Source organism: Branchiostoma lanceolatum, chromosome 2 (assembly GCF_035083965.1).
Source record: "Branchiostoma lanceolatum isolate klBraLanc5 chromosome 2, klBraLanc5.hap2, whole genome shotgun sequence".
In the NCBI taxonomy this organism is placed as follows: Eukaryota; Metazoa; Chordata; class Leptocardii; order Amphioxiformes; family Branchiostomatidae; genus Branchiostoma; species Branchiostoma lanceolatum.
Window position 1 is genome coordinate 29920785 of NC_089723.1, and position 14184 is coordinate 29934968.

General features: G+C 39.5%; 2 protein-coding genes across 5 annotated transcripts in view; one reads left to right on the forward strand and one right to left on the reverse strand.

Annotated features, from left to right (window-relative positions):
• Positions 1 to 35: 35 nt before the first annotated feature.
• LOC136428507 (COP9 signalosome complex subunit 5) lies at positions 36 to 5841 on the reverse strand. Its single transcript, XM_066418076.1, has 9 exons — positions 5708 to 5841; positions 4776 to 4860; positions 4263 to 4412; positions 3483 to 3611; positions 2833 to 2898; positions 2412 to 2497; positions 1875 to 1986; positions 1033 to 1181; positions 36 to 566 (listed from the first exon to the last, which is right to left on the reverse strand). Exons 1-9 carry the CDS (start codon positions 5839 to 5841, stop codon positions 476 to 478), a joined length of 1002 nt encoding a protein of 333 aa, XP_066274173.1. The 3' UTR covers positions 36 to 475.
• A 282-nt stretch (positions 5842 to 6123) lies between these two features.
• Positions 6124 to 14184, forward strand: part of LOC136428504 (brefeldin A-inhibited guanine nucleotide-exchange protein 1-like) — a 35839-nt gene continuing 27778 nt past the window's right edge. For all 4 annotated transcript variants that reach the window (XM_066418069.1, XM_066418071.1, XM_066418070.1 and 1 more), the window contains exons 1-4: positions 6124 to 6247; positions 9805 to 9835; positions 10608 to 10770; positions 11589 to 11735. In XM_066418069.1, coding sequence (XP_066274166.1) covers positions 6124 to 6247; positions 9805 to 9835; positions 10608 to 10770; positions 11589 to 11735 — 465 coding nt within the window. The remainder of the gene's footprint in view (positions 6248 to 9804; positions 9836 to 10607; positions 10771 to 11588; positions 11736 to 14184) is intronic.

The following is a 14184-nucleotide window of genomic DNA, read 5'->3' on the forward strand; positions in this document are numbered from 1 at the left end:
TATACCATTGAGAAATATGTACAAAGACACATTCATTCTCTTTTTCATGCTTTCTCATCTTTTATTCTTTGTTAAACTCCATTCGTTAATGGGGCTAGGTAAGGCTCAGCTTCAAAGACCACAGTTCAAAAGTTCTTTCACAGCAGTTTTGACCAATATATTTAAGGACGTACAATTTAAACTTGGTCTTGAACACAGAAATAAAAACAGTTCTGACAGGTATAAACTGATCTCTTTGCAAACACATTACGTGATAGAATGATGTGGTCTTTCCAGATTTACAAAGATAAATGTTTCATCATCTGCAATACAGTTGAGTTGGGAACATTGTTAGTCTATTGATAATGTCAAACTACTGCCATTACATATACAGTTTTACTTAAACGTATGAACAGTCCAAACACTTGAAACACAAGTATGTGTACTATAACAAATAACAGGGTCTGTAGTTGTCTGGACGGAAGTGTTGAACACCTCAGACTTTGGGTTTGCCAACATGGTTGAACAGTCTGTCTTTGATGACTTGTGACATCAATCCGTGGATGGACTCAATGGTAGTCTTGCAACTGGAAAATCAACAACAACAATAGAATTATAACACAAAATGAAAATGACACATTTAGTATCTGAAGTATTATCGATAGTCTGATAAAATTGTCTCTGCATTAAGACGTACATAGCCCTCCCACCTCCTTCAAAACCTAGACATGCAAAATGAAAAAATAAAAGTACACTCTTTCATTGGCTGAACGACAAATAGGCAAATTGCCATGCTGTCATTGGTTGAACTGCTAATTGTGATTGGTCTATTATGAGAATATTGATATAAAATATCTTTAGCAATAGAACATTCCACAATATTTTACTAGAGGCACACACAGTCACTACATGGTACAGGAATATACCAATCCCACCTCTGCCAAAATACAACTATTTGAAGGTCATACAGCTGCTCTCTCATTGGTTGATCAAATTGATCAAATTTGTATGGACAGCAATGATTGGACAAAGGACACAAGACCCCCTAGGTACCTGTCTCTTGTAGCCTTGGCCAGCTTGTCCTCAGACTTCTTGTCATGATGATCCACTCCCAACATGAAGCCACCTCTCCCCAGCTGGGCTTCAGACTGCTCTAACTTCTCAGACAGGTCAAAAACTTGTCCTGTGGTGTAGTCAGCATTCTAAAAGAAGAGAAAAGATACACTAATTCTTGAAACTTTTGTGATGGTTTGTTTTCATGGTAACCTCTCCACAGTGGATTCATGACACAGCGGTTTTATGTCCTTTCAATGACTACTGTACTACAGAATCGTTTTAACTGCAAATCCAAATTGCAATGAAAACCACATTTTTCCTCCTACCTCGAAATAAAACCACTGGGAAAGTAATTTAAGAATTTACATTACTGTAAATTCATTTTAGTTCATGGCACATAAATCCTCTGGCACCTTTGAGTCTGCGGTTGAACAATGAAAGACAGAAAATGTTTGCAGTATTACCGTAGTGATTGAGTTTGCAGTGAGAGGTCACCCAACAACTCCAAACTCAAGAACATAGCAAATTTGTCAAGATTTACAATTTTCTCACAGAATCCTACAAAAACATAGGAAATTCTACAGACAACAATATTTGGGAATCCCTTGCTAGGCAATGACAGAATCTGACAAACTGGTACTCAAGGTGACGTTGAAGGCAGTTCTGTTATTGGCAAGAATTCTTAAAAGAACGTAATGTTGACATTGTCTTGAATACTACATCCTGAGCATATTAGATGTGAGGGACACATAAAACAACTACCACTTAAATGTTACGTATCTAAATGCATGCATTACACACTTATCTCAACAGCAGAGTTTTCTATTCTGACTACTTACAGTTATAAGTGATGAGGAGCTGAGTGTATTGACCCAATACTTGTTCCACAATAGTTCCAACAACCTCCGGTCAAGGGCAGACTTGAAGTAGGTTACCTCTAAGGAGTAGTACCTAAAAAAAGGAGAGAAGGTGAGTGAAGATTCCTTACATAAGAGGTAGATGTCTTAAGCTATGATTTGTAAAATCCTAAGGCACTGTTTCTTTCATAAGTAAATGTAATCAGCTGTATAGGCTAGCAGATATGAGATAGAGGGGTCACAGGTTTGATTCCTGGCCAGATGTGTCCTTGGGACAGGCACTTTACACGACTTTCCTCAATCAGCCAAGGTGTAAAAATGGGTACCTGCCTTTGGTTGGGGAGGTAAAAAGTGGTGGAAGGAGAGGGATGAGCTCCGCCTTACAATACTGTGTCCAAGACACAGTAGATTAACAACCCACTGCCCCTACGGCCTCATAAAAGGCTATGGGACCCTTTACCCATTTTTCAATGGGCTCGTCCATTTCTGGGCAGATAAAACCATTTGCTGGCTACTTACTGCTTGCAGTGGACACCAAAGTCTTCTATCTTGTTGAGAGGAATAGTCTGGTACTCAGAGGGGCCTTCATCTGGTGGCTTGTATCCCTGCATGGGAGATAAAGACACACAATGTACAGTTATGTAATCATCTTCTTTTGAACAACCTGTAAAGCAAAAATAGACATCATCAATAGAAAATGGCAACATAATACATGGTGGCTTTGCAGTTAGGGTTGTTCACTAAGAATCAAACAGTTCTGGATTTGAAATCCCTAGCCTTAATGTTGCGCCCTTGAGAAAGGCACTTTATGCCAATTTCCTCACTTTACTCCTAGCTTCAGTACCATTAGGGGTGTTCTTATGGATGGGGTGTAAAGCGGAGGTTCATAAGGCTGTTTACCTGTTATGTGAAGAAGCAAATGAACAATAATACTCCTCACCTTGGGGTAAGTCCTGAATGAACCCAGGCATACTTTTCCTGCTGATATTGTTCTTGTTGGATCGATCTGAAAGGGAATGGTATACAAGAGACATCAATGACAGTCTGAAATCTATCATTAGCAAATCCTTTCCCGAAACAGAAAGCTGCTTTTACATTCAATAGATTACTATAATTGTTAAATGTTTGCGATGGTTCAAAGTTTGAAGTTTTTCATGATGACCTCTTCACTGCAACTTAAAACCACTTGTTCTGTCTTCTGCCCACTGACCCTATTGTTTCAACTGCAAACTTAAAACTGCTGCAGACACTCCATTCTGTTCCTACCGGGAATTAAACTTAAAACATCCACATAACATTGATTATTGACATCGACATTCGAGAATAGTTTGGGTTGACAGTGACACAAACAACATTCACTAATCTGTAACTGCAAACAGTGGGACAGAAATAAAAAAATTATCCTAGTGGTTAAACATACTGCATTAACTATCAACTTTTAAAAAATTCATAGAAAGAATACATTGTACATGTATGCTATTCACTTTTTCAACAATTTCTGCACTTGTTAGTGGTAAAAGACTAAAAGGAGACAGTAATAGCAACACTACAATAGTAGTACTGAGCTAGTAATATGATGACATGTCTTACCACTATAGCCACAAAAGGCTCCTGGAACTGCTGGTTCAACATCTGAGTACCCACGTCAATACCTGACAGCCAGCAGCCATACCCAGGGTGGCTGTGGTACCAGCCTATAGCATTCTCCAGCCTACCAACCTATACAGGAACAAGAGAGGATGATAAACAGTTCAGATGACCTTACCTTCAGGTTTCCAAGTCATAGCTTTTTATTAATTCATTGAGATTTACCACATTTGTGGAAGGATTGATATCAACAGGTGACCATCACCTTTTTAAGACGTCAACCAGGACCAGACTGTAAGGTTTGATCCACTCACACACAGGGAAGGACCCCTACTCTTTGTTGTTCTGTGATCTGGCAGTATCCATACATGCCCAGCAAAGCTTAGTCTCCTTTTCATTACAGTTACACTCAGAGGTGGGACTTTTTCTTCATTTGTTACATGGTCATACCAGGAGATATCTAAAAAGATTGTTCTAAGACACCTGCACTGGAACGTTTCAAAATCAGCTGTGACAGACAATATTTGAAGAAACAACTGTATAATAAACTAGGACAGGGCCAAGGTAATAGACAGAGAGGAAAACAGATGCACTTGAACATCTACTCTAATCATGAATAGTGATGAGGGGGGATAGAAACTTAGTCACATTTGGGACTGCATTCTTCTCACTCCAGCGCCACCTAGCAGTCAGTATTGCCCTGGGGCAGGCAGCAGTAAGACTTATCGAAACGTTGGCAGGTAGTGATTATTGGTTTGTGTACAAGAAACCATGAAACTTCACCTGTTTTGCACTTTCAATGTACGCTGCCATGTACTCGTACGCCGCCGCCTGTGCGTTCACCCTGGTCTCCGTGCCCTCCACGGGAAGGGCGAAACAGTCCATGACTATCATGGTTTCCCCGTCAACTTTACCAAGCATCAACCCCATCACCTGTAAAATAAAAAACAAATACATTAATATATTGTATCATCACATCTTAATACAACAAACAATTCAATAGACGATAACGTGCAACTTAAAAATTCAAAGATTCTATTTCACAGTCCATTTTTACCTCCAGGAAGGAGGGTGACCTCAGACTGGGGTACTGTTTTTGGTTGTGTTTGTTTGTTTGTGCCTGTAAGTGTAACTTTGTTGAATATTAATATATCGGTAGTTATTGAGGCCCTGAAAAAAACATGGTGATTTTGGCCCCCCTAGCAGTATTTTCAGGTATTGTGGCATTAAAGCAAGACACTCCGGATCCCTTCCTCTGAAAGTCCATGGACTTATTCTCTATATACTGTAATGTACCTCTAAGTTCCCACCAGACCGGGCATGCATCACCATCTTCAGCAGGGCCAGAGCAGAAATCTTGCAGTACTTGAAGTAGTGGTTGCTGTGGGAAGAACAACAAAGAAGGTACTTAACTTAATAATTTTTACTAGTACCGTACTAGTACATGTACATGTACATGTAAAATTTGATACAAACACAAAAGACATTACATCTTACATTTCCTGACTTACACATACAGTTTCTCTGGAATCCCGAAAACAAAATTTTTCTTCAAGAAAATGGGCATTTGCAAAATCCGATAATCATATGTTTGTAAGTGCCTTGTGGCACATACAGGGGGGGGGGGGGGGGGGGGCATCTGTCAAGTTTCCTTGCAGGCAGGGTCATACTTTACTGAGAGGGGTTGCATCATGCATGCACAAGCCCTTCCCCTTTATCATGCTTATAGTAACATGCTCGAGACACCTCCTCGACCACAAGACCCCCATAATTTTTAGGTCCCTTCTGAAAGACGAGTGCAGCCCAAACCAAGATGTCCTGACCCAGGATTGAACGGGGGTTTCCCAGTTACCAACTAATTGGAAACAGGGTTGACAGATGCCACATCATCTGCTGATTTTTAAATTTTTTTGTAACCCCATCTACTCTTATTCTAGATGGTACGTTTATTATATTTTTTTTAAATGGAGGCTTTGCTAATCAGGGTTCCCTCTAAAATTGATGTGGACACAGTTCACCTGTAAATTTTCAGGGGCTTCTTTTAGTCCAGGGGGTACTTTTATTCCTGGCTATAATTTCCAGGGGGTACTTTTATTAGAATCAAGGAGGTTATATATAACCTCTTTGTTAGATTTGTCCGGGGGGGGGGGGTACTTTTATAAGAATCTCCAGGGGTACTTTAATTTGAGAGGTGGGATTATTGCCTCTAAGAAAACTTGTATACATACTCCCTTGTCCATGGTTTGGCAGCCAGAATCTCTTGTTGTTGCCTCTTGTCGTACTTGTAGATTTCGTCCACGCTGCTCACAGTTTCCATCTGATTGGCGAGCTCCCAAGTCTTCTGAGCCATCTTCGCATCCATCTTGACGTCCTCTTATAAAACACGGAGTGATCTGAGAACCCGAATCTTTCGTGTCGAGCTATTTTAGTCGATTTTTTAGTAGATTTTGGTGGAAAATTTGGGTTCGGTGAAAAATTTTGGGCTCTACGACGCCATTTTGGGTGAGGGATGCTGGGAAGGGTCACGTGAGGTCCAACATGGCGACGGTCAGACAGAGTTGGTGACTCCGACACTCCAACATGACAAAATCATCCTCTAAATCCCCCGTCTTCTCCTGATTCCACCCACTCTTGTCGATTTAAGATGCACAAGGGGAAGAAGACCAAGACGATGTTTCTTATCCGCGCCCTGGAGAAGATCCTGAGCGACAGGGAGATCAAGAAGTCGCACCACTCGCAGCTGAAGAAGGCCTGCGAGGTGGCACTTGGTAAGTGGGATGGGCCGGCCGGTTTACCTGTACCTGGGTGACGTGTTACACCTTGAGAATTAATTCAATTAGGACGATTTGACGGTTCTATATCTAGAAATTCTGTGTAGGATAAATAGTTCAGAATGTAAAGAATAAAGTGTGCAATGTAAAAGTAATGGGTCTAAAATTATGCAAACCTAATTGTAATGTAGTATGATTTATTTTACGATGAACGTTTAGAAATGATCAATTACCTCCTTGGAAATTAGGCACAGAAGTATAAGAAGTTTTTCATTCCCATAGTTAACCTTTATCCCTATTTATCCAACTCAAAGCTGGTTCACTCTAATTTCATTTAACGATTTCATTATAAATTTGCCATAAACTTACAGATCTCACAATCTTCCCTAATACTAGTAATAGGACAGGCACCTAGAATAGCAAACGTAGTGTGTCACACGCTTTTATTTACATTACAGGATGATAAAACCCGCATTACAACATTGAGTCATCATAGTTGTTAGACACTGACTCAGACAACTTGGTTATTACAATGGGGGTCTGCCTTCCCCTTTTCTGACAGGTGTAGACAAGTTATTTTAATTGCCCGTAACTTTTACTTGGGAAAGCTTTTTCATTTCACATACTGTAAATGCATTTAAGATCGCGTGGTTTTTATTTCGCGCTAAGGCAAAAATGGAAGAGTGTTCGCGGTGGCTTTAAAAGTTCAAGTTTAAGTTCGCAGCAGTGCTACAGTATTGGACAAAAATGTTTGCGGTGGTTTTAAGTTTGTGGTGAAACAGCGAATATTTCTGCATCTACAGTAATCCGTTGCAATGTGGCCACATCTTGATAAAGGTCATCCTGAATTTAGCATAATAAGTACAAGTAGTAGTAATGTAATTGCCGTATGGTGCAATTCATTTTAGGTGCAATTCATTTTATTCTCTGCAACCCAAATTAACCCTCTTCCTGCTGCCTAACCATATGTATTAAACAATACAAATTTGGTGCCAAGCAGCTACCATAGCAAGCTGAAGGTTAGTCAGGTAAGGAAGAGTAGCCAGGTAACTCATAGGATTATACTTTAACACCCATTGCCCCCCCCCCCGTCTCTTTGATGTTTTTATAGGTGGCATGTCAGAAATTTTGAGTGTGCTACACCAGATGGATCTATTGGTTTTTTTAATGCGACTAGCATTGTTATGGCAATATGAATGTTAACTTTAACTTAAGGGAATTACACTTCATTCTCTATCGAAGGCTGTATGTGATTCCCTTATTATGAAGATGTAATCTTTATTACAAGACATGTTGTAAAGCATGATTTGCATTTTTTACGTAATTTTTTCTTATTGGTGCTCAATCTGTGTGCATTGTGGTTAGTGTTGATTCTGGTCTTATGAAACTGTGATCCTTTAATTTTTATGAGACATGTTATAAACTTAAAGCATGAAAATAGCAACCAAATGTACTCTTTCAGTCTTTGCATTCTTATGTGATTTTTTCTTATTTGTACTCAATCTATCTATTATGGGAAACCATCCATTGTGCTTGTTGTTGAATGAGCTTGGTTGTTTTAGTAGTCTGTATAAGTTACACAAACTCTTACTGTCCGTCACAGCCCCTTCCACACAGACCTGGGTTGGGGTTTTGTGCGGGTGAGAAATACCAGAGGCGTGTATGGAGAGTCCCTATGGAACAAACAGAAAAACAGAACAGTTTGGATTGAAATCACTACCTGACAACCCATAGCAACCATAAGCTCAAAACCGGGAACAATGAAATGTCAGTTGATAACATTAGCTAATATTTGGAGTGTAGGATTCCCCCAGCTTACTGCTGCATTGTATTTACCATCAAGTATCTAGATCTAGAGGAGCTATCATTCAAAAGGGGCACAATTTAACCAGGCTAGTGAAATGTATGACTACACTTATTAATTAATGTGTGGGCAAAGTGTGCAATGTCTTGATGAACGGAGAAATGTAATTATTCAATTTATTGACCCTTTTCAACTTTCTGGTAAAACAACATTAAAATTAACAACTTGAAAAGCTGACTAGATTAGCTAATTATAAGTTTTATTAGATACTGTAAAAGGAGACCTGTTTGTTCACGATTTTCATGGTGATCTCTGAAACCCTGCTTGAAGTTTCAACCGCAAACATCAAACCACCATGAACACTGCATTTTCTCCCTAATGTGAAATTTAGTCCCCACAAACATTTGCCCTTTTAGACATGTTAACAATGCAGTCCTATTTAGGGATGGTGTCTTGAAAAAAGAAAAGTACATATAAGAATACTAAATGCAATTATAGCAAAACATCACTACCCATTCAAGAACACTTACTTTTCAATGGCATTGATAGAGTCCATTGTCTGCTATGGTGGACAAATAGTCTGTATGCACTATTGAGTGTGAATGGGCAGTGCTAGTTTCTTTATGTCACCCTGGTCTTTGAAAAAACAAGAAAATTACCAAACAAATTGCATATGTGAAACAGTGTTAAGAGAGAATAAAGGCAAGTGAAGACTGAAGACATTATTTTATGAAATCTACCAGTTATTAATTTTTGATGGATTGTACTGTGTGCATGTATTGCCTGTATCTTTAGTGCTCCCTCCGGTTTTGCATGCAAATAAGTACATAAGAAGTAACTTCATTAACATGTATGTGAGTCGGTCACATGAGCCCATATCAAGTTACAGGGTACAGGTGAAAAACATGTACTGTAAATTTGGAAACTTCCGCAATCCTTTTATTTTCGCGCATTTTTGTGGTTGCTTTCCACCGCAATTCATGGTACCATGAATATGCGTTTACAATGCATTACCAAGTTGTATACAAAATTGTGTCAACTGTGAACTTAACACTACAAAAACCTTCCTTTCCTTCCAACCGTGTAATGAAACCACCACAAAACTAAATACATTTGCAGTATTATCTTACAAATTGATAACAGGACTACACTAGTTTTATATCACTCACAGAAAAGATACTGCTTTTGCCATGTTCATTCTTGTTCCATGTTTCATGTCAACTGATTCCATAAGTGAAAATGTAATTGGCACTACTCTATATTGGTATTTTTTCCCAATATTGGATGACATTTTGTTAATTTTATGGTATATCTTACAATAATAGAACACAGTACCAGTTTGATAAATGTAGTAACATCACAGAAAACATTTGACAAAGGGACTTACATGTAACTACCACAGTGACTGTGTCTTTGGTTTATCCCCTGATTTAAGTAAACATTCAAGGTCACATAACATAACACTACAGGTTTGAATGTACTCTTACTTCGTGCCAAAATGTCAGCCAAGTAAATTGTCTTTAAGTTTAATAACTCTTTAAGTTGTGTGATAGATAAGAACATACATTAATTTTTATGTGAGACTTATGAGTATGACCAAGCAACTTGTTGACTATTGTTCAAGCAAAGGAACAGTCTTATGATATATAAACTGTAGATAACATTGATATCTTGTGACAGATTTGTAGAGTAATCTTCACTGCTTTATGTACTCATAATGATTCTTTAATAATGATTCTTTATATTGCAGAGGAGATCAAGGGAGAGATGGATGATGAGCCGTGAGTATTATGATAATACATGTACAGTAAAAAAGAATGAAAATGATTGAAATTTCACTTTTGCCTTTTACGTTGCCATTGGGAGTCATACTTCAATAATATTGTATAAAAAAAATTGAACAAAATATTTTTTTCTGTCCATAGCTGTATTGTTTGATTCTTAATAAACCAGTCATTCAGTCATGTGTGAATATGTCTACACAGAGGTCAAATATTGGTCAATTATCTAATTTCTTTGTTAATCTACTTAACTTTGAAGATTCAAATTGATATTCGAACAGTGACTTCATTGTGTAGCTTCATATTCATCATTTATATATATCATGACATTTTATGGATGTTGATTATAATTAGGATGACTGTGTTATCTGTATCTTATTTGCATTTTTTTATGATATAGTTTTATGAATATATGATGTCTCAACAGTTATGTATTTGTCCACTATAAAAGTAGTCATTATAAAGCGTTAATTGTAATTTTGGAAATAGTCTGTACAGTACACTAAGTACTACATATTACATTGTATGTTATTTTGTAGATGTAGATCATAACAAGTATTGTCCTACTTATACAGATGTAGTTGAGAATAGGACAGATACTACTCGCCAGTTACTCAAGCAACTGGATATGATTTTGGAAACGGACAGATACTACTACAGTACTGTCAAAAGACAGATACAACTCAACTGTAAATACTAAGCTTGTTATGATCTATATCTACAAAATAGTATAATTATTATGTCTCATCATTTCTGTATTTGTCCATTGTAGCAATAGCCCAGGAGAAATTATTGAGGACAACTCTTCCTCAGCTCTGCCCCTGCCCAAGTCCAAACAGAGAAGCATAGATGCTGACAAGTACTTCCTGCCTTTCGAGCTGGCCTGTCAGTCCAAGTGTCCCCGCATTGTGTGCACTGCACTGGACTGTCTGCAGGTGAGGAAATAAAATCTTTGCAAAACTAAAGGTTTTCACAGTAAGGCTATATGTTGATTTGATTATATGGATGACATCTGCACGCGCATCAATTTCCGTCCATTTCCACAGAAAAAAAAAGTTTTCGGCCATACTGTAAATTGTAAAAAGCAGCTGCAAAATTAGAAAATACATGCTGTAAATTGCAAAAAACATTTTAGAGAATGGATATTAATGTTTTGTAGAATGCCAAAGTCAATTCCAAAGTCAAAGAAGAAGTTTTGAAAGAACAATAATGAAGAACCTAATAGATGTTTCGGTACACCATACACTGTGTTTTGAGTTTCCTGACCACATACATGTAGATTTCATAATGAAGGCAACCTTTTTTTTTTTCCAAACTTTTTATTTTATTTGCATGCTCGCATCCGTTTTGCAGGGTTCCCCAGAGGATGTCATCCATATAATCTAATCAACATGGCCTAAGGCCTAAGAAATTTTTTTTTTCCAGTCAGGCACTCAGGGCCCTGAGAAAAATAGGGTCAGTTGGTGGGGATTTTTTTCTTTTATTAAGAAAAGCTGCCCCTACAGCCTCAAAAAAGCTATGGGACTACCTTTAGTTAAACAACTTGAAATTTGTGGTTGCTGTGTAAAGTCATCGTGTTATATGCAGTAAGGTTGGAAGGTGAAACATGGGTGATAGTCAGGCTTCTGCATCGCTTCTGAAATGATTGAAATTGACACTGACTTTCATCGCATACTCTACTATGACATATTTCTACAAGGAATAATTTGGTCATACTGCAATGTGCATTGTTCCGGCCATTTTTATTTCACAGAAACTTATGGCGTACGGTCACCTTGTCGGTGACGCGCCGGACAGCACGACTCCGGGTAAAAAGCTTATCGACCGTATCATCGAGACAATCTGTGGATGTTTCACGGGCACCACCACCGACGATGGCGTACAGTTACAAATCATCAAGGTCAGTACGAAACAATGTCACAATGTTACTAGAGATAAGAGGTCATAGCTCTAATATTCCTAGCTGCAGTTCTCTTGTATATCCGATAATCGCTAGGAGTGCACATACCATGTCAGTGTATATTAACACATTACTGTAAAAATTTTGTGTAACAATTGTTACATTGTTTATTAACTCATAAAGGAATTGATTTTGATCTATGTTTCAATCCATTGTATTGGGAGTAGTCTATTCTTGCACTAGAGATATTTTGGAACATTCTATTTTTGTATCAAAGTATTTTCAAAATACACAATACAGTCAAACCTGTATTAGCGGTCACCTTTGCACAGCGGCCACCTGCCCATAGTGGTCACTTTTTGTCGGTCCCTTGGATTTTTCCCATTGACATAAGCATTAAGAATTAGGCTATAGCGGCCACCTGTCCAACGCGGTCGCGGCCAGACGATTTTCGGTCCCGCGAGTACAGTAACACCGCCGATAACGGCCAATGTGCGCCGGTGGAAGCCGCATCGCCACCGCACGCCGGGTTCAAAATCTTCATTTTTTAATGCAGTTATCAAGTTTATGTGAACTCAACTTGACAGGATAATAATAAAGAAAACAATAATGTTTTATCTTCGTTAGATTATCCATGGTTTGACGCGCGCGAAGTCAATTATTTCTTCACATGGCTTGCGTTTGTACATCGTAGCATATTTGACTATTTCTGTGCATTTGGATTGGACAAAGATTACGGTAGATTTGGAAAATACAACCCGCACATGTATGTGTCGAATGCCCTCCCTCGGCTAGACACTTCCTTGCTGCCATCCTTCCTACCTTCTCCTCAACAGCTACCCACACTCCAGGTCTGGGAGGTATACCAACGTCTCCGAGCGGTCAAGGTCAACAAAGCTCCTGGCCCTGATAACATCCCTCTCAAGCTGTTAAAGGAGTTCGCCTGTGAGCTCAGCACGCCTCTCTGTCATATTCTCAATGCCTCCTTTGCCACCGGCACAGTCCCCAACCAGTGGAAAGAGGCAATTGTTGTGCCCGTTCCAAAGTCTCAGCCGGCTAGCATTGAACAGCTCAGACCTATTTCACTAACCTGCCAATTTGCAAAGATTGCAGAGTTCTTTGCTTGCGAGTGGATCTCGAAAGACATTCACTTCGACACAAGGCAATTCGGCAGCCTTAAAGGCCGTTCTACCGTCCACGCGCTCGTAAGTCTGGTTGACAGACTATGCCAGGGCGCGGACAACCCTGGAACCATCAGTACCATCGTGGCCACGGACTTCTCGAAGGCCTTTGACCGTGTCCATCACAATACTGTGATAGCCAAGCTGCTAGACAAGGGTCTGAGACCAGAGCTAGTACCGTGGGTCTGTGACTTCATCACTGCAAGGAAACAGCGTGTTAGGTACAGAGGATCACTCTCCAACTGGCAGACGCTCACATGTGGAGTTGCTCAAGGCACTTTACTTGGCCCAATCCTCTTCCTGGTTCTGATTGATGACGCTGCAACTGGCGCACTCAGTTTTGCTTTAAAATATGTGGATGATATGAACTTCCTAGAAACAAGAACTCTCCATACCCCCTCCTGTCTGCAAAATGACCTAGACGAGCTAAATTCTTGGACAAGTAATAACCACATGCTTTTAAATGGTACCAAGTGTCTAGCAATGCACATTACGTTCTGCAGGAACCCGCCACCGTTCCCTACATTACAAATCAACTCCTCAACTCTGTCTGCTGTACCTTGTTTGAAAATACTTGGTCTCCGCATCCAGAAAGACCTTCGTTGGAATGAACAAGTCAGATACATGTCAGCACAAGCCGCGAGAAAACTGTTCATTCTCAAGCGACTCAGAAAGTTCAACCTTTCACCGAAAGAACTACTTACCATCTATACAGGATACATTAGACCCCTCCTCGAATACGCTGTCCCCATTTGGAATCCCGGACTTACACATCGCCAAATGGACCAGCTGGAGAGAATTCAAAGAAGAGCCTGCCGCATCATCCTCGGCAGAGACTACCCTGGATATGCGGAGGCACTGGCCCAGCTGGGTCTCACCACCCTGTCGGAAAGGCGCGAGAGACTTTGTTTGAAGTTTGGCAGGTCCCTGCTAGGTTCCCAATTTGAACACTGGCTACCGAGTAGAAGATCCGAAATCTCGGGTAGAGTCACACGTAATGGGCACAAACTGAACATTCCTAGGGCAAATACACTGAGATTCAGTAACTCACCGATACCGTATCTCACAAAACTGCTTAACCAGTATGGTTACTGAATCTTGGTGTGTTTGCCTTGGGAGTGTTCAGTACAGTAACCAGTTACTAGTAACGTTATATTTTTTCTGCACCATATTTGCGAATGATTTGCGAATGTTGCTAATTTTGTTGGAGAAACAATATTGTCTTGAAAGTGTTTTATGTACCGATTTTATATATGAATATGATTATA